The sequence below is a fragment of the Anneissia japonica genome, unplaced genomic scaffold (assembly GCF_011630105.1).
Source record: "Anneissia japonica isolate Jap-2015-1 unplaced genomic scaffold, ASM1163010v1 scaffold287849_len203907_cov147, whole genome shotgun sequence".
Lineage (NCBI taxonomy): Eukaryota > Metazoa > Echinodermata > Crinoidea > Comatulida > Comatulidae > Anneissia > Anneissia japonica.
In genome coordinates, this window is record NW_022709552.1 from 182825 (window position 1) to 202975 (window position 20151).

Consider the following 20151-nt stretch of genomic DNA (forward strand, 5'->3'; position numbering starts at 1 on the left):
CACTGATGGTGTGAAAATGAAGTCTAAATTTAATATTGTCTCGACTAAAAGGTAGTCGAGGAAATAACTTTGTTATTCGGACCAAAGTCTGAAATATTGTGGTCAAAAACATTCTTTTGTTAAGTTTCAGCCGCTATATTGCTGAATATTCTTCGGCTGCAGTGGTAGGGGATACCCTGGGTTTTATTTAATTTCCCCCCCCCCCCGAATATTACTTGTTTTTTTTTTTGTGTACACTGGCTATATAGCACACCGTGACTAATGACTCAAAATCTCTTCCAGAAAATGCTGTGTTATCGTTAACTGCATTTCAATCCTCCAGTGAAAACACAAATACCAATCACAAACTTAGCAAGGGGATCACAAATATGAACGGATCTATGTGGTGCAGCGCATGCCCAGTGGCACCAGTGTAGTCAAATGAGCTGAGCTGGTTAATAGCCCCAGTATAAACATAATAATAATAATAATAATAATAATAATAATAATAATAATAATAATAATAATAATAATAATAATAATATTATTATTATTAATAATAATAATAATAATAGTAATAATAATAATAATAAATAATAATAATATGAAAACTTATATGGCGCCCAATCCGCCTCAAAGATAGAGTACGCTCACGGCCCTAGACAAGAGACGGAGACAAGAGAGGAGGAAATGTATGTTGGGTTAAACGAGATGGTTTGGCACATAATAGCTAAAAACAGACCTATTGAGAATACGTCTACATTAAGGCATATTCTTTAACGAGATACATACACGATGCACTTTCTTTGTCAATAATATACATTGGAGGTCAGTTTTACGTTTCAACTTTTACAATCATCATCATCATCGCCATCATTGTCATCATCATCACCACCACCACCACCACCACACTAGCATTATCATTATTGTTATTCAGCTAGTGAAATCTGATTTTTTTTTTTTAAAGCAGCAATGAACATTGATAAATTTCGGAAAATATTTGTTTTGGGGATTTTTTGTCCAACCCGGCCTCATCTGTTTGTTATAATGTCATTATGAAATGAGTGTGTTGCATTATGTATAATGAATTTAAACGTGTATAAACGAACAGCATGGTGAATGCGCATTACAGCATGTCATATTGTTACTTATTTTTATTTAATCCATATTTATTGAGGATTATACGTTCAGCTTACCAATAATGATAAACCAAAATACACATAACAGGACGTCAAATGCACATAACAGCATGTCGAATGCACTTTACAGAACATCGGAACATTGGTGGCACTAGGGGGGGGGGGCTGGTCGCTCCAGTTGTGCCACCCCGGTTTCTTACTGTTGAAACTGCATTACGATGTCCGTAACTTTGTATACAACTTTACCATTATCCTAATTCCTAAGGCTATTGTATTTATCGCAGACAGCTTAGTATTCTTATTCTCTAAATCTATCTTATAGTAAGAGTCTTGTAAGTTGCTGAATTGTTAACACTGTTTAATATCACAACTGAATTTTGCGTGCTTATGCATCAGCAAATAAGTTAATAACATGATCAAAGTTAGCAATGTTGTCTGCATTACGCTCAATACTAAGTAGTGCCAAAGCAGATAGTCTCGCTTGTCCCATCGTTACTCTGAGCAATGGTAGGATGAGCTTTAGTCATATAGTCATATAGTCATTACAAAATAGGATAAAAAAAAAAAGAAAACAGTCGAAATGGACTGAAAAGAAATCACAATCTATAAATTTGCCAATACAAACAACTACATTCTTTGTTTTATTATTAACTGGAAAATATTCGTGCCTGACAACATACATCAATTTCGTCGTATTTTTCTAAAAAGTGCTATTTTTTTAAACTCTCATTCTCCCTTTTAAGCGTCCCCAAACCCAGCGCCCGGGGCACGTGCCCCCTGACCCCCTAACTACGTCCAACCCCGAGACAACTCCAAATTTTCAGGTCTCAAAAATGGTCTCGAATGGGAAGGCGAACTGTAGTAGGCTTTATGCAGGCATAGGTTTCATTGGCAAGCTTTATAATGAAGTGTACAGTAGTTAAACACCACGGACTTGAAACACTTTTTTTTAAATTATAAAAAAAAATTAAATTAAAAAATTATTTTAATTATTATTTCTGTAATATGTATTTTAGAAATGAATAATGATTAGGCTATGATTAGAAAAGAAAAACTGTATGTCTAGCCTAGACCTTACTTTTTTTAAAGATGGAATTTGTTTACTCAGGACGCTCAGAACGTAAATGCTGAAGTACTGTATAGGTACAGACAATGACAATAATTAAACAATGGTGACGATAATGATGATGATGTCTACGAATAATAAACGTGTTTGATTTCAGGTAACCTGCAGTGGAACTTGTTTTCTATAAGAAAATACAAACAATTTGATCATAATTTATGACTACAGCTAATTATAATGTACACATGGTGTGTTCATGATTTTGGATAAATTATCCGTGAAGCGACGATGACACTACAATTACCGTTTATTAATAAAGAAACTCAATGATAAAATTAATTTAACTTAAACATCAATAAAACTAAACATTTATTCCGATGCAAGACCACCTCATTATTATTATAATAATAACTATTGTTATTTGTATTGCTATTATTATTTATGTATGTATGTCATTAAGTAGATATGATAGGCTTAAACTTGTGATTATTATTATTACTATTACTACTACAACTAATTATTATTATAGTGGAGGCGTTATATCGAATTTTTAGTGCCACCAATCGTCACTGCGTCAAACGTCTTATATATTATATAATATGGTCGGTTGCTATAACTAAGTCTTCTAGTAAAATCTGGCTCGTGAGCACCTTAACAAGTTATGATTTCTGAGAATGACCCGTTCAGCTTACTATTACACTAAGGTCCCTCTAACATGAATATGGGGGCCTACCAGCATGTTAAATGCACATAACAGCATGTCGAATACCCTACACATAACAGCATGTCAAATGCACATGACGAGTGCACATAACAACATGTCAAATACACATAACAGCAAGTCGAATACACAGGACGAATGCACAGGACAGTGTGAAATGTACGTAAAAGCATGTCGAGTGCACATAACTTCATGACGAGTGCACATGACAGCATGTCAAACAATGTGTCGAATGCACATAAGATCATGTCCAATGCTCATAACATATAATCATATTGTCACATTCACATAACAGCATGCCAAATGCACATAGCAGCATGTCGAATGCACATAGCAGCAAGCCAAATGCACATAACAGCATGCCAAATGCACATAACAGCATGCCAAATGCACATAACAGCATGCCAAATGCACATAGCAGCATGTCGAATGCACATAGCAGCAAGCCAAATGCACATAACAGCAAGCCAAATGCACATAACAGCATGCCAAATGCACATAACAGCATGCCAAATGCACATAGCAGCATGTCAAATGCACATAGCAGCATGTCGAATGCACATGACATTGTGATTCCCACTGTGTATCAAGCAGGTCATTACCAAGGGCGAGGAGTCGAGTAACCGAGCGCGCGGAAAGGAAGGTGCGCTATCTAACTACAACACAGGGGTGGCGCCAGCGGGAGGGGGGTTGGGGCCAGGACCCCCTGTCGGGGAGAGCTGTCCCCCCGTCGGGGAGAAAACGCACTATTCGTCGGGGAGAAAAAAAATGTATTTTCTACATATTAGTAGACTCTAAAATCGGTTAAATAAACCTTTGAAACCCCTAAATTGTCAAAATTTTTTGGGGCTTCGGCCCCAGGACCACTTTCGGAACCTTTTAATCAAAGCTCGACCACTCCCACTTTGCTTTCGTCGGGGAATCTGACCCCTCGTCGGGGCATCAGCCCCCCCTGTCGAGGACCTCGCCGCCCCCCGACCCCCGTCGGGCAAATCCTGGCGCCAAAATTGCTACAGCATCGGTTCTATAGAACCAAGTCATCTCTGATAAGGACTTATAATGGAGGACAAGTGTACTAGTGTAGTAGCACCTGGCTCGTGTGTAATTTAATGAAGCTATTATATTGCAATGCATATTTCGGAAGATGTGGTTACCTCGATGCTATGGTTCATTTTAACCCCTGTTGTTGTGGAACGATGTGAACATGAAGAAGAAACTAATAAGTTCCTCTTGGTCGGCTAAGTAGTCACGGACCTCGCTCATACGCAATTCACCACAATGACGCTGAGGATTATGGATTATTTTCCTATCTTTACCTTTCACCTTTACCAATTCGTTTGATCCTGATTGTAGACCTGACAGGTGTCTGTAGATATAGAATCTGTACGCATAGTGTAAAAATTAAAAAGTTTTACGATATTCAGTAAGTTTTGGACTTTTTCTTCTAACTTTACTTTATTGCGTTATCAATTAACAAACAAAAAATAAACAAACACAGGAAACTGACAGACACATACTAATAAATAGATGCAAAAGTACGAGAACCACAGACGGTTGCGTTTGGTGTTTTTTTTTTTTTTTTTTTTTTTTTTCTTTTTTTTTCAATCTATAGGTCGGGTGTTTAACCCTCGCATTGAATTTTGCTTGCGTCATTGAACAAGGCATTTTTTGCTTGTCTCCATGCAGGAGCATAATTGGTTACCCAGAAGTGACGGAACATAGGGGGTGCTGCGTTATGGAGAGTAATGTGTGACCGGAAATAGTCTGCAGTCAGTTGGTTGTTACAATGCGCCAGTGATGTTTGAGTACAGCAACATGAAACTATTTATGTAATGCATGAATACAGTTCGGGGTTTGTCGGGTAGTGAAATGATTACAGTACTGTACATTTTGGTGCTCCAGTTACTCCATGCATAAGTGTAAGCTAAATTTCGGTGATTAATTAGCGAAGATATGGAGACAATTATTTCGAAGTTCCCTCTTTGCAAGAGGGGATGCAGTACGTCTGTACTGTATCGTGGGGGGAAGAGGGGTAAGCATAAGTCGGTTAGCCGCTGAGGGCGGAGTTCCGGGAACCCTGCGTCTAGTTAAAATATAAAGGGGAGGGGCAAAAATGAGGCGTGGAAAGGAACTGGTCACCCTATAACACACATGCCTAGTGCAATGTGCTCCTTACAGCTCATTCCACTACGTTCAATAATTAATACGGTTCTACCTGTACAAAACAGACATAAGTATAATTAGGCCTAATAGAAATGCAAAATATAACAGTACCGCGTGATCAAAATTTTAAAAAAATGTCCAAAATCAGAAAAGAAGACAAGCTGTCTTTATCTCCGAGTGTTGGGTGGTGTCTTTTTTTTTTTTTTTAAGATTGTTTACAGTGCAACTCTGCAGCAAAAAAAAAAAAATGGAAATTTTACGAAACGAGGAAAAGGGATGAGTAGTTATGGACTGTACTAGTGATTTAATCACTAAATTAGTGGGACTTTATGTTACAAGACCTCTACATTCCCTACGTAATTGAAGCCTTCTAGCCGTGTGTTGTAATTTGAATAATGTTTTATTACATGATTTCCTGCTGGGACCAATAAGCTATTCTAGCTCCACTGTAGCAACTACATATTGCTCCACTTTGTGTGAGCGCATTAAGTCAGTTGTATGAAAGAGAGACCTTTATGGGAATTAGATTGCGGCTATACCGTACAGGCATATGTCTGTCTTACGGTATGATGCTTCCTTCCATTGATATGAAGCGGTTACAAATTTGAATCTCGTTACAGACACTTTAAATTGATTTAGAATTACACGTTTGTATTAGTGGCATGCAACCATGTGGACGATGCATACAAAAACATAGACATAATATTTTCATTTGTTTTTTTTATATTATTTATTTTATTTAAAATATGTTTATACAGGATAGAATTTCATACAAGATGTAACAGTCTGTTTTTCAAAATGGTTATTTTGTTTCAATCTTAATTAAAAGTTTAAGAGTAATACATTATAGCAACCAGATATATATTTTTTAAACGATCTATACACATATATACATAAGGTATACAATGAAACAAAGTAATATACAATATGAATTGCTGTAGTCAACTGAGTAGACAACTCTACAAAATACACGATAATTAGCCGAGAAACTCCTGACGACTCAGACGAAACAGTTAAAGACGAAGGTGAAAGTGGCACGCAATTTGAAACGGCGAAAACTCTCAACTACCCACCAAATCCGCACATGATGCATCGTTAGAAGTCATCTAATAGTACAACTTCATGTGGAACTTAAAACAAAATTAAATAATTAGAATAAGTTTACTTAAAATTAATAATCATTAGATAGTAAAATTAAATTTAAGTAATCATCTCTTAAAATTACAGTATGTCCTTCGATGGGGACATAAGTTTTTCTCTAAAATTGAATATTGTCTTTGATTACCACCAGTGCAGGACATGTATCTCCATACCAAAGTTATACACGTATAATTAGCCTAGTCGGCCAAATATATGCGTCAAGGTACATTTGAAGATTGGTGGTGCCGAGGGAGGGGGAACTCAGAGAACACTTATCCGTTTTTCTCTAAAATTTAATATTATCTTTGATTACCACCAGGACATGTATCTTAATACCAAAGTTACACGTATAATTAGCCTAGTCGGCCAAATATATGTGTCAAGGTACATTTTAAGAGTGGTGGTGCCGAGGGAGGGGAAACTCAGGGAACACTTATCCCTCCTCCTTCTGTCATCTGACGCCACGACAAGGTCGTCGGACCAAAACTATTAATTTGCCTATAGAAATAACGTTATTTCTATTGCCAATCCTTTATCATTTTGGCATAATTGCCTGAGCGGATCTGCCTGTCCGATATGTTGGACTTCCTGTCGGCTAATTTCTGAAGCCACCACTATTCTCAAACAAAGGTCATGAAAAATATCCTAGTTACGCCACAAATCACTGTACATCGCGGAATTTGGGTATGTGGTCGAAACCTTTCATGTGTGAACTTGAGGGAAGTTCATATTCATTTGATCATACATATATGCACTTAAAACATAAACGCCGGTATAAACAATGTAAACAATGCCTTCCTACACAAAATGAGCAGTAGAAATTATAATATTTAATTTAATAATATTGTCTTTCTTTTTTTCAGATACTTGTGACAATATGTGTGACGGTTAGTTACAATATTTCATAAATTATTTTTAATAATTAAATGTAGTAACAGGAAAATACATGGTTCCTATGTAATAAACGTTCAAACCTAATAGCATGCAATATCATCAACAGTTTCGGGTGTTAAGAATATTGAAAGGAACTCCAGTATTTTTAATAATGTTTTAATTGAACGTGTTTCATGCTGTTTACATTTCAAATTGTTTTAATGTATGTTTTATGAGATACGAATAAATTAAATAGACAATCTGTGAAATTTTAAATCATCATTTTTAAAATGTTGTAAATGTTGTTCGCAACATAATTTGTAAATGTAAGTAATAATTTCCCACAAATATTTTCTGCAGATCAAAATGCAATCTGATAAAGTAGCAACATTTTCAAAAAAAAAAATTAAAAAAAAAATGCAATGATAGTGGTGAACAGGAACAATTATATTTTTAGTACAGTATATTTGTTGTCATTTTCTTCAATGTGTATAATATTTTTTTCTCTCTTTAGATAAATACCCGGTGTTCGACTGGTGGGGTTAGTTGCAACATTTCGTAAACTTTTGTATTAAGACAATTGGCACTTGGATAGCCATTGAATAGCTAAAGAATAATATACATAAACCTGACAGTCAAGTGTGATGACGTGTATAATATTATGTTGTCACATTATTTTTATTGTTTGAAATCTAAATTATTTTGTGTGTTGTCAATAATGATCAAAGTATTCATCATATTCATGAAATATTCATGGAATAACTGTCCAGACTGTAACATAAAACTGCAAGGAATAAAGTTCTAAAGCTTATTATATAGTACGCGCTTCGGGAAAATATAATCCTTCGAAAAAAATACAATTCTCTCAGGGATATCAATTTTTTTATTACACCAATAGAAATGAAATATCTGTTATATTACATAGCCAAAAATAGATGCAAATACTTAACTTTAAATATCAAGAACTTTTATTTAACTTTTACACAATATCTGTCATATTACATAGCCAAAATACTTCATATTACTGTCACTTTTTAAAAATGTTTCTGTTGTAGTCCGTAGCGTAGCGTTATCATTGATCGTTAAGCCTACAATTCACCGTTTGCTCTCCTTACCTCACAGTAGAATGACCGGAGAAACGTAACGCGTTCATGAGCTCTGTTGCTGTGAAATTTTCAATGCAAGTAGGCTAGGCCTAGGCCAAATTTGATGATTCCTCGGCCTTATTCACTGAGTGGGCCTACATTAACAGATGAATTCACAACAAATGTTGTACACCGAGAATCTTTTTCGTCAATAATTCTATCCAATTCGTCTTCGTCGAGAGATTTAAACTAATTTGAAGTCGCCATTTTCGAAGCGCTAGGCTTTCCACGTGAGCGATAGATCGTGCGCTCGACTAGCATTCTACGGGCGCAATGCAGGCGTTAGCCGGTGACGTCAGAGACCGGTCACTTTTCAAAGTTATATTTCCCTGCGGGGAAATATAACGTTTCCGATCCTCGTAGCGCTAGTCACGTGATGCCATTTCGACCAATCACGTACTCGTATTTACATAGGCTATGTAATATAATAAGCTACTTATAGTACACACAACTAATATAATTAGCTACTTACAGTACACACACCTAGGCTAATATAATAAGCTACTTACAGTGCACAGGGGCTAATATAATAAACACACGGGCTAATATAATAAGCTACTTACAGTACACACGGGCTAATATAATAAGCTACTTACAGTACGCATCATGACCCAAGAATTAATGTTTGTCTATTCTATATGTCTAGAAATCAAATTAAATATTGATAACATCATTAATGATTTAAATTATAACTTGATATTATATTTTATAACTTATTAAATAATGTACCGGTGTATGATGTAGGCCTATACAAGTGTTATATTTTTCTTTCTATTACAGATTGTTATTATTATCATTGTGAAGGTTAGTTGCAGTTCAATGTGTTGCTTATATTTGTACACATTGTAAGTAGGCGACGACGGACCCCAGTGCAAGATAATCGCAGGACCCTCTGATGTGAAGCGTCATCCGAGTTCCATAGACGCGATTTACGGTTGACTAACCTCGGGGCCACAAACCGCTTTTGGTTCATGGGAAAAGCACCACAAGAGCCTAGAGGCGAATCCCATGAGAGTTTAAAGCTTTATTCTTTCACAAGCCGTATCTAATGGGGAATTCTTAGCTACTTATTAACGTTTCCAGAAAATGTATATTATCATCTGAATTGCTTTACTATTTTTCCCTTTCCCTGTAAGCCTAATCACTGGGGGATCAGCAAGTATTTGCCGGGGTGTCGTAAAAGTGGCATTAAATGACTTATGGTCTAAATTACTTTTATCATTCTTTTTCTTGTAAAAGCAAATAGGTATAGGATTTTTTTAATTAATACAATTTTCAGGCCTATATTTGATCGGGCAGCGCCCATATTAGCTTCTGCTTGTGTGTGATTAGCTTAGCACTGGTCGCACTTCTCATGCCTAAACGCCACTAAAAATAATAGTGGAACAAACTTTATGCTGTAGTAATGTAAAATAGTTTTTCATAATGATATTTTATAATAATTTTCTTAATGCCATAAAAGAAAACGCCAAATTGCCAAGTTTCAACCTGGGAATTCTTGATAAATGGTGTTTTTAAGAACTTGAATGAATACTAAAACAGAACTCTAGTATTTTTAATAAATAATGGATTTGAATTGAACGTGTTCCATGCTATTTACATTGTATGAAACAATTGTATGTTTTATGAGATACAAATAAATAAAATAAAATAAAGGCAATCTGTGAAATTGTAATCATCATTTTTAAAATGTTGTCAATATTGTTGGCAACATAATTTGTAAATGTAAATAATAATTCCCTACAAATATTTTCTGCATATCAAAATGCAGTCCGATAAAGTAGCAAAATTTTGGAAAAAAAAATATGCAATGATAATATTGAAAAGGAAAGATTGTATTTTAGTACAGTATATTTTTTCTCATTTCTTTCAATGTGCATAATATTTTTCTCTTTCTTAAGCTAAATACCAGGTGGTCGACAGGTTTGGTTAGTTGCAACACTGGGAATTAAAAAATTACCCACACATAATTCTTATGATAATTATCAATATTCAATATCGATGTGATGATTTGTTATCGTTATTGGTTTTGCTATTTTTATTGTAGCTGCCTTTTTTTAATATAATAATAATAATAATAATAATGATATTAATAATAATAATAATAATAATAATAATAATAATAATTATTATTATTATTATTATTATTATTATTATTAAGCAATGCTGACTTAAAGTGGCCCTCTAAAAAAACCAAAAATCAATTTAAAAATACAACTTAATAATAAATAGGCCTACATCATGAAAAAAATATCAACAGACAAGACAATGGAAAAGATAATGCAATATTTCAAATTTTCAATAATTTACAATTTTAAGTTAAACTTAAAACAGCCAAAAACAGTGAAATATATATGATTAGATAAATAGATTTAGTTTCGATAAGCAATAAATATAAACAACAACAACAATTGTCGGAAACGTAGATAAATATGATGGTCATATACAACACTTGTCCTTTTTTAAAGGCAATCTGTCAAATTATATGTATCCTTAAAACTATAATGTTGAGTGTTGCAAATATTGTAAAACTAATTTCAGTAATCAGTGCAAAATGAGTAATCAGTACATATACAATGTTATTGTTCTGTTTTCTTTTGCAGAATGTAGAGACAGGTGTGATGGTTAGTTGCAATAATTGTTTTTTGAATCATTAAGTAATTTTAAATATAATTTTAGCTTTCACTGCAAAATATGGCCTTGATAAAATAAAGTGATTACTACCTATTTGGTATGAATCGACTAACATTATCAACAAGTCATTTACGAATGCTATATACTGTATAAATATTGTTTATATATTTTCCATATCGTTTTTTATTATTCATTTCATAATAATACATAGGACTACATAATTAACAAAGGTAGAAGAACAATAGTAACAGAAATAATAATTAAGTCACCCAGACATACAAGGAAGCGAAGTAGGAGAACAATGGCAATACTGTAGGCCTAAACAGAATTAGATTACGTTATAAAAAGAGATTTCTAACCAAAAAAAATGTAAACCCGTCCACGATTTAAATCATTTCATCATATTGCTAATTCCTTCTTTAAAAATCCAAAACCGACCCACCCTTCCAGCGTTGCCCCATCTCTACCTCGAAAGTCCCGCATACCGTCATCTGTCAGCCGACGATGCCCCAGTCATCTATATGACTAGCTGGTCGTGAGAGTGCCACCTACAGATGACACCCAGGTATAACATCGTCAGTCGACACTACTGGCATCACAGTATTTATTTTTCGTAGAATTGTGAAGAAAAAATCTCATTTATAATCATCCTTATAGAACATATTTGCGCATGCCCTATTTTCGAGTCTACGACGTGTCAGCTTGATAATGATCACGAAAGGAAATTATATCCAATGGTGCCACCACTGTCTGTAGTGGCGGCGCTAAGCCGGGGGGGGGGCTAGGGTGGGATACAGCCCACTACCACCCACCCCCAAGGGGAGGTCTTCACCGTCGGAGAAAAATCATAATTCGTCAGATAGAAAAAAAAAAGGTATATGTAATTTTTTTACATATTAATTGACTCCAAAATCCATTAAATACGTAAGTTTTTGAAACCCCTAAATTGTCTGGTCGTGAACAAATATCCTGTAACACAGACAGGAATTGAACCATTGATCCTGGGATTGGATTGGAGGGCAAGCATTTTAACCACGGTATTTCACCGGTCGTTCATACGGTATTTCACCGGTCGTTCATGGTATTTCACCGGTCGTTCTTAAGAACTGTGCTGAACAACATTGTTCACCACTATGTTTTATATTCAATTTATCCATGACCACCTTTGAGCTGCCCAAAGACTGGTTGAAGGCAAATGTAGTTCCTGTCTAAAAAGGGCGATAAAAACGACGTGACTAACTACCGACCAAGTTCATTACTCTGTGTGTCTAGTTAAGTGCTTGAGAGGCTGATTTACAATGCAATTTTTCCTCAAACATTATTTTTATGATTTACAGCACGGATTTATCCGTGGAAGGTCTACAGTGTCTCAGCTCCTAACTGTGTTTGACTAAGTTAGCGGGATTCTGGGCAGGGCTGGGCAAGTTGACTTTATTTACTTTGATTTCTCTAAAGCTTTTGACAGTGTTTCCTACCAATTACTCTTACATAAATTAAAGTCTTACGGTATCCACTCCAATCTTCATCGATGGTTACAGGCATCTCTGTAACAGACAACAACGAACCGTCGTTGAAGGGTCATATTCTGACTGGTTACCCGTTACTTCGGGGGTCCCTCAGGGGTCTATCCTCGGACCCCTTCTTTTTCTTCTGTACATTAATGACTTGCCAAGTGCTGCCCAGAATTCCACTGTAGCTCTGTTTGCAGACGATTCGAAATGCATCAAGGATATCAACGATGCTAACGACGGCAAGCATCTACAGGAGGACTTTGATGCCCTATACAAATGGAGCAAAACCTGAGATCTTTGCTTTCACCCATCCAAATGTCAAATTATCACTATTACACGGAAACGTAATCCCATTTTATATAATTATATAAACGGTGCACCCCTCTGTAGAACTAGTAGTATCAAAGATCTTGGTGTTGAGATCAATGGTGTTTTAAAATGAGACAATCATGTATCAAATATTGTTTCCAAATTTTAACCGCAAACTGGGAATGATCAAGCGTGCAGTGGGATATGCAGCTCCTATCAATGTCACTAAAAACACTTTACACCTCCTTAATTCGGCCTGATTTAGAATATGCTAGCCCTCTATGGAGTAGCACTTCCAAATGCAACTTGCAACGTTTGGAGGGCGTTCAACGAAAAGCAACGAAATTTATATTGCATTACCCAGATTGCGATTACAATGTAAGACTTTCGTTACTTAATCTTATGCCCTTATCATACAGAAGAGAAAATTTAGATCTTACTTTTTTTTACAAATGCCTAAATTTTAATATTGACCTCGATATCAGGAACTTCATTCGATTAAATGAAATGAAATGACTGATTAGGTCACAAGGTCAACTGACAATGATTTAATTATTGAAAAGTGCAACACTGAGTCTCACAAACTATATTATTTTATTCGCATTGTACCCATGTGGAACACCCTGCCTTACATTTAGAAACAGCCCAACTACGCACACTTTTAAGCAAAATGTTAAATTATTTTATCACGATCTCTTTTTAAATAAGTTTAATGTAAATAATGTTTACAGCTGGCTGTCATGTTGTCGCTGTGCCAAATGTCGCCCAATTTAAATTTTTGACAACTATGTGCAATTCCTCAAAGCTTCTCTTTGAGGTTGTTTTATTATTTGTTATATGCCAATGAGTTCCTTTTACACAAAATTATATTGATTTTATATCTTAGTCTGTGCAATTCGGGATCGGCCGATATCAGAGGTGTAATTTGTCCACCTGCTTGCCTTTTCCCGTCACCGGCAATCTTTTATTTCATTGGTATTTTATTGTATTTTTGCCTGTGCAAAGTCGAATAAATAAAATAAAATAAAATAAACAAACTACAACTCCATTCTAGTTTAAAGGTTTTTGAGACTATATTCTATTTTTAAATTGCTGTTAATATTTTAACAATTTAATCGGGCTAACTTAAATGACCAAATAAACGCCGTGGTGTTTGTAAAGTTTTAAAGCCTTCACTGCTGCGTTTATTTGAGAGCGGTGCTTATTAGGGAGTGTTAAGTTCGTACCATTTTTGTAGTTAGGCCTATCTGAATTGTTGCATCGGAAGTATATTTAATTTTGTAAGAAATCGGATGTTTAATGGTTCTTGATAATACGAAACACGAGAAAGCGCGTTTCGACGATCGTTTTCTAATAAATACAAACACCAAGGTACTTACTCGTTCAAAAGCCTGCTTTGCGAAAAAACAAAATGGCAAGATTTTGTATTGCACTTTGAACATTTCACAGTAAATTTACCATTTACAGTAATTTGCCACGTAAATAAAAGTACTTATGATCATTATTATTATGAATTTCTTAGTACAGTATAAAATCAGCGTTATTTTTCTGTTTTTCTTTTCCAGATTGTTACAATGGGTGTGACGGTTAGTTCAATTAGTTCTTAATCATTGGCTTTAAATGTGTAAAATATTGTATTGAGAAAATAATCGATCAAACATAATAAGACAGTATCATTGCTGGATTACCTGTGTAGAAATGGTTTGACGGAGCGAGAACGGTTTGGTTCTCAACATCGAGGTCGGGGTTTAAATCCCCTACTGCTGTGCATTTTGCTGGTGTCTTTGAGCAAGGCACTTTGTCTTCGTTGCTTCTCTCCACCCAGGAGTATAAATGGGTACCTGGTGTGGGGTTGCCTGACTGTGTCAATATAGCAGCAACACTTTAGCTTGTTGACCCAATGGCCAAGAAAAAACTTACAGCGCTTCGTGAAAGGCTACGCTGTAATGAAAGGCAATTACTATTAATGACTAGATTAGATTAGATAATTAAAATGAATTTTATAGTTACTTATAGTTAGTTATTCATTTATTAGAAACATGCAAAATACACGAAATATGCTATGCATGTTACAACATTAGCTCATCGTTTAAGTTCCATTAGATCTCTCTATATCTAGAAAACACATAGTGCTGTCAACATAAACGAGGTAGGCCTAATACATGCAACAAATGTTTTCTACATTTTATTTATAATCATGCAACAAATGTTTTCTACATTTTATTTATAAACACAATGTCTTAGGCTGGTTCAGTGCGGCCACAAACATTATGCCTGTTGGATATGAAAACAATAACAAACTGCAAACATGCTATGAAAGAAAAGAGGTTTTCAATATTAATCTCTCCCAGGGAACAGTTAATCTCTCCTGTGGTGTAACGATGGGGCCGAGACCATGTGACTTCATGAGACTAAGGGCCATTTTGGGTTCCGCGGTCGTCAATTCCATAGTGGGGTTTTAGATGTGCTCGTTTTTTTTTATTTATGTTTGTCATTGTATTCTTAAATGTTGAATGTTTTTTAACTACAAAATAAATCGATGGAGGATATCGAGAATCTTGAAATAGATGGGTGGTAGTGGGTGGGGAGGGGGAGTGAGGGACTTTTACATATAGAGGGTATATACCACCTCAGCCTCACTATGGTTCGGACTGACGTAAGAAAATATATCAACAAACCCTTTTGGGACAGGGTACTAGATTGAGGACACTATGGGTAGGGCCCGGACATTCGGGGCACCTAGGGGCTGGGGGCCCTGTGAACCGCCGTAACGAGAGTCACTGAATCTTTGAAATGTACTTAATCCTGCTGCTTTTAAAACGAGCTTAGAGCTAATGTGTTGTATAATAAGTGTCTTTGTTTATTTTATTTTATTTTATTTATTTATTTATTTTGCAATTTTTTCCTCTGCCATGTAGCTATACTAAGCATTTTACACGGTTTTAACCAACCACTTATATGTGGACCTTCCACCCATGTAATATATTAACTTTTGTTCGCGGTATTTTACCTAACATTTTAAATCAAACGAGTGATTGATATATTGAATATTCAAGTGATCAATAGATTGTTTGATTGATTGGTTGGTTGATGGGTTGGTCGACTGATTTATTCATTGAGTTGATTTTAAATAATCGAATGATTCAGTGGTTGATTGATTAATTTATTTATCGTAAATAATTGATTGACTCATAGCTGACAAATGTGTATGCTTCCTTTCATGGTCTGCTTTTGACAAGTTGTAGGTCAGTAACGTCTGGGAATTCCTTTTTCGGAAGTAAACCATATCACACCATATCCCAGCTTCGTAACATTTACTGCAAATAAAAAAACATATCATGTGCTATCACCCTATAAAATTTAAATCGTAACTGACATTTTATTTTAATTTTTTTTAATTACAAATTTTGTACAGTTATGTAATAAATTCAATATCATTCTTCTTTTTCTCTTTACCAGAATGTTACGAAAGGTGTGGTGAAGGTTAGTTGTAGTATTTTTTGCTTTAAATGGAGAGGTATATTGATTGCCACTTATTTGATAGTTAATAAAACCTAGACAGTGTTATAGGATCATTAAAATTTAGGAATTTTATATTTAGAAAGATGGCTGTCATGTTAAAAAGTGTACATTTTAAGGCAATCTGAAAAATCTCAGTATCTTGAAACTACTTTTTTATAGTGCTGTCATAATCCGGGAATGCAGATATTTTGAATTATTAATATATTTTCTGTTCTTTTTCAGGTTGTGAGAACAGGTGTAATGGTTAGTTGAGTTCCCTTATTTTTAGCTACAAAATGCCTAAATCTTTTTTGGAATAAAAGTGATTGCTACCTACTTGATAATTGATTAAACATTGGACAGTATCATTGCACACAACTGTATTAAAGCAATATGCAATTTGCAATTTGGGCCTATTTATAATTATTTCGCAAGTAGGCCTATACATTGTTAAAGTGTTGTAAATTTGTTCAAAAAATAAATGAACTGAAGCATAATTTTTAGCAAATATGTTGTTTTTATTTTCGTAAACTTTATTTATGAACACAGAACATCTAACTAGTCCTTTTCAATGCGGCCACAAAAATTAGGCTGTTGGATAAAAACAATAGGCCTAATCAACTGCAAAATGGTAGAAAACGAAATAGATTTCAAGGAAAGTATTTCCTCTAATGCAGGGCGATTATAAATTATTATAATGTGAATTTAAAAACATTTCCTAATACTTTTAAATAATTTCACTCTTGTTCATTATGTCCAATTACAATAAGAGTGTCGAGTGAAATTACATAGAGCTCTAATTGATTATATTTTTGGAAACACCGCCATCTACAGCTTTGTTCGGATTTCTGACTATTGCAATAAAGCAGTAACTTGGTATTATAGTAGGACTACAGTACATATTTGTTGTAGTTTAATTTATATTCTTTATTCCTTTGTTTTAGATTTATTCAGTATTTCCCGAGAGCGTCAAGGTTTGTTGAAATGTCAGTTTTGTTCGTTTAGATTTAAGCTTGAGTATTAAATTGATATGTAAACTTACACTTTTTGATCTTCGATCAATCGCAGACAGCATTATTACATGATATATCGTTATGAATACTGTACATAAGTTTAACTTTAGGTGTAACAAACTTGTAAAGATGTTTGTAGAATTTTTTTCTTGGTGGAGAAACTCCCTGCTGGCAAGTCGCTCATTTCATCAGCCCTAATAATCACGTGAGGGTACTGTTGACGGTGCTATTACTGAGACATGGCACCGTCAGAGGGCGCTCAGTAACATGTTGTAAATTGTTGGAAGTTGGTACCGCTGTCTCTGTTCATGGTGTTCCTGTTTCGATATGGGTCGCCTCCTAGATTCCTCTTCCCAACCATGGTTGATCCTAAACACTGGCGTAACATCCGTGAGCTGGTCTGTTATTTAGATTACGATATTTTGGTTATGCTTTACAATTCTTTTATTTATCCAATTTTAACATGATGGTATAAAAGTCTGGAGAAGTACATTTGAATCCGTTTTAAAGCTTATTTTAATGTTGCAAATATGATCGTCAGATGTATTATTATTATTATTTTTTTTTAAAGATTTTATGGCACATTTTTCCCATTTGTTTTATGAACTTATAATTTAGATATTTATAAGCTCATAACCAAACTCCTCATAATTTAAGTGATTACTTTTTAAGTGTTGATCAGCCTCATAGTGCCAGATTTAACAACCTGTTTAATTTAGCTATTCCACAACCTCGTGTTTCCTCAGAAAAGCTTCGTATTGGTTTTGATAGGGCAACATTTTGGAATGAAATTTCTGTTGAAATTCGCAGTATTAGTTATCGCAATTGCTTTATAAAAGAGTTAAATGCACTTTATTAGATAATTACAACACAAATTAGCATTTTACATTAATTTTAATTATATGATTTTATCTGTCTTATTAATATTAGTATTGTCATTATTATTATTATTATTAATATTATTATTATTATTATTATTTAACCTCTTATTGCCAATTGTGTATATGTTTTTGTTTTTGGCAATAAAATAAAGTTGCAAGAAATCTCTCGTGGGGTGGAGGGGGCAGCCCCGGGTCTGCACTCAAAAGGGGCACTAGAGGGCCCCAGTCTCTCATATACTTAACACTTTACTACCCAGGCTTAATAATTGAGAATTGCGTGATGCATGCGCTTTCTGGGGCCCAGTCCCATTCCAAATGGACCTGGACGGCCAACGGGCCCCTCTACCCAGCACACTGCTACAACTCGTCGACAATAGACCAAAATCCCACTCTTTAGCAGATTAATTATTAGAAGGGACATTCTGCTACGACGAACTTGGAGAGAAGAGCTTAGCTCAGTCGTCTAATCTGGTGGTAGCCACTGTGTGTGCGCTGAACCGTATAGATCTCTAGGTCCCGGGTTCAATTCTCATCGCTGTCTGTTTTAGATGGAGGGATGACCAACAAGTTACAATAGCGCACCGTCTTTCGGATGAGACGTTTAAGCCGTTGGTCCCGTGTGCATTTATGGCCTATGTGCACGTTAAGGAACGCAGTACACTCTTCGGGAAAAATAGGGGATTGTCTCCCGGTGTACTGCCCAATCACCACCAAATGGACCACACTGGAAATAAGTCTTCTTCTAGACTTTCGTGGTCCATCTTTGGTGTCTACACCGAATAAATCCCATCCAATCCAACTACTACCCAGCATTTTACATATGAAGTTTTGACCCCGGAAAGGCAACCCCTCCCCCTCATTACAGCACTCTGATACGACAGTTTTGACAATATGCATTTATTTTTAATTTTCAAAAATGATAGGGCCCCGGCCGGCTTCATCCCGACACACCATAGAATTTGCTGCCCCCCTAAAACATGGCAATGAATAAAGAAATAAATACATGATTACCCATTATGTAGACCTATTATAAAATGCATGGGCGCTGTGGATCTGCGGGACACTTGGTTTTCTCTTTGCTCCATGTGTGGGGCCTGTTTTTTTGCTATCTTATCGTTAATATTTAACATTTTTTTATGTTAATGTTCACTGTACTGTCTTTTGTTGTGCATCTGGTTTTGACTACGGTTTGTGAAAGTATTTTCGTGTAGTTAAGCACCATATAGTGACGATAAATAAGCCTAGGCCAAGGCCACCAAACGCTCTGATATGGTATGCCTGATATTCTCCTCGGGAGCTCATAGCGCTACGATTTGGATCAGCAAACAAAGACATTCCTCTTGACGTCATCGCTTTCAACGGAGAGCAGCATAATTTGACTAAACAGCAGGTTTGCAATAAGCGTAGATTTCACAAGAAGGGAGGTAAAAAATTAAGAATAAAAATACCGGTAATTGGTTGTCACAGGTCGATTTTAAGAAGTATTAAAACCAGAGGACAAGTAAGCAATAATCATGTGACTATTTAGTCCAGTAAGTGCACTAATAATAAGATTGCCTTCTCAAGTCCAAGAATTGTGTTAACCAACGCAAGATCAATGAAATAATGTGGACGAGTTTAAGGCTGTTCTGAATAAATACCAAGTAGCAGTTGCAACTGAGACATGGCTTAAAGCTGAAACTGAAAATATTGCGTTTATTCCAAAATATGAACATTTTGATAGGATTCGAATAGGAAAAAAAAGGTGGAGGTGTGTCTGTATATTCTGCTGACGGGTTAATAATGAACCATACTGACCATCATAAGGACAGTGGCGGCGCCAGCGGGGTGGCAGGGGGCTTAAGACCCCACCGGACAGGCCAGGTCCCCTGCCGGACAGAGCTCGTTGGGCAGTCAGACCATAAAACATATAAAAATAGGCCCACACCAAGCCAACACGTCTGTCACAGTCTGAGAGTGCCATTCTCGGCCATCCAGAGGTTGATATTCTTTAAAAAAAATCTCATTTGGGAGGGGGAACCCCTCTCAATCCCTTCCTCCAGCTCGAGCCTACGAGCTCAAGTCCCCCCTGTCGGACAA

At 35.6% G+C, this 20151-nt stretch overlaps 1 protein-coding gene across 1 annotated transcript in view; it reads left to right on the plus strand.

Annotated features, from left to right (window-relative positions):
* Positions 1-3219: 3219 nt before the first annotated feature.
* Positions 3220-20151, plus strand: part of LOC117106743 — a gene marked incomplete at its 3' end in the record, with an annotated part of 18588 nt that continues 1656 nt past the window's right edge. The window contains exons 1-4 of the mRNA XM_033248165.1: positions 3220-3496; positions 16137-16160; positions 16422-16442; positions 17123-17152. Of these exons, the coding sequence (XP_033104056.1) occupies positions 3220-3496; positions 16137-16160; positions 16422-16442; positions 17123-17152 (352 nt within the window). The remainder of the gene's footprint in view (positions 3497-16136; positions 16161-16421; positions 16443-17122; positions 17153-20151) is intronic.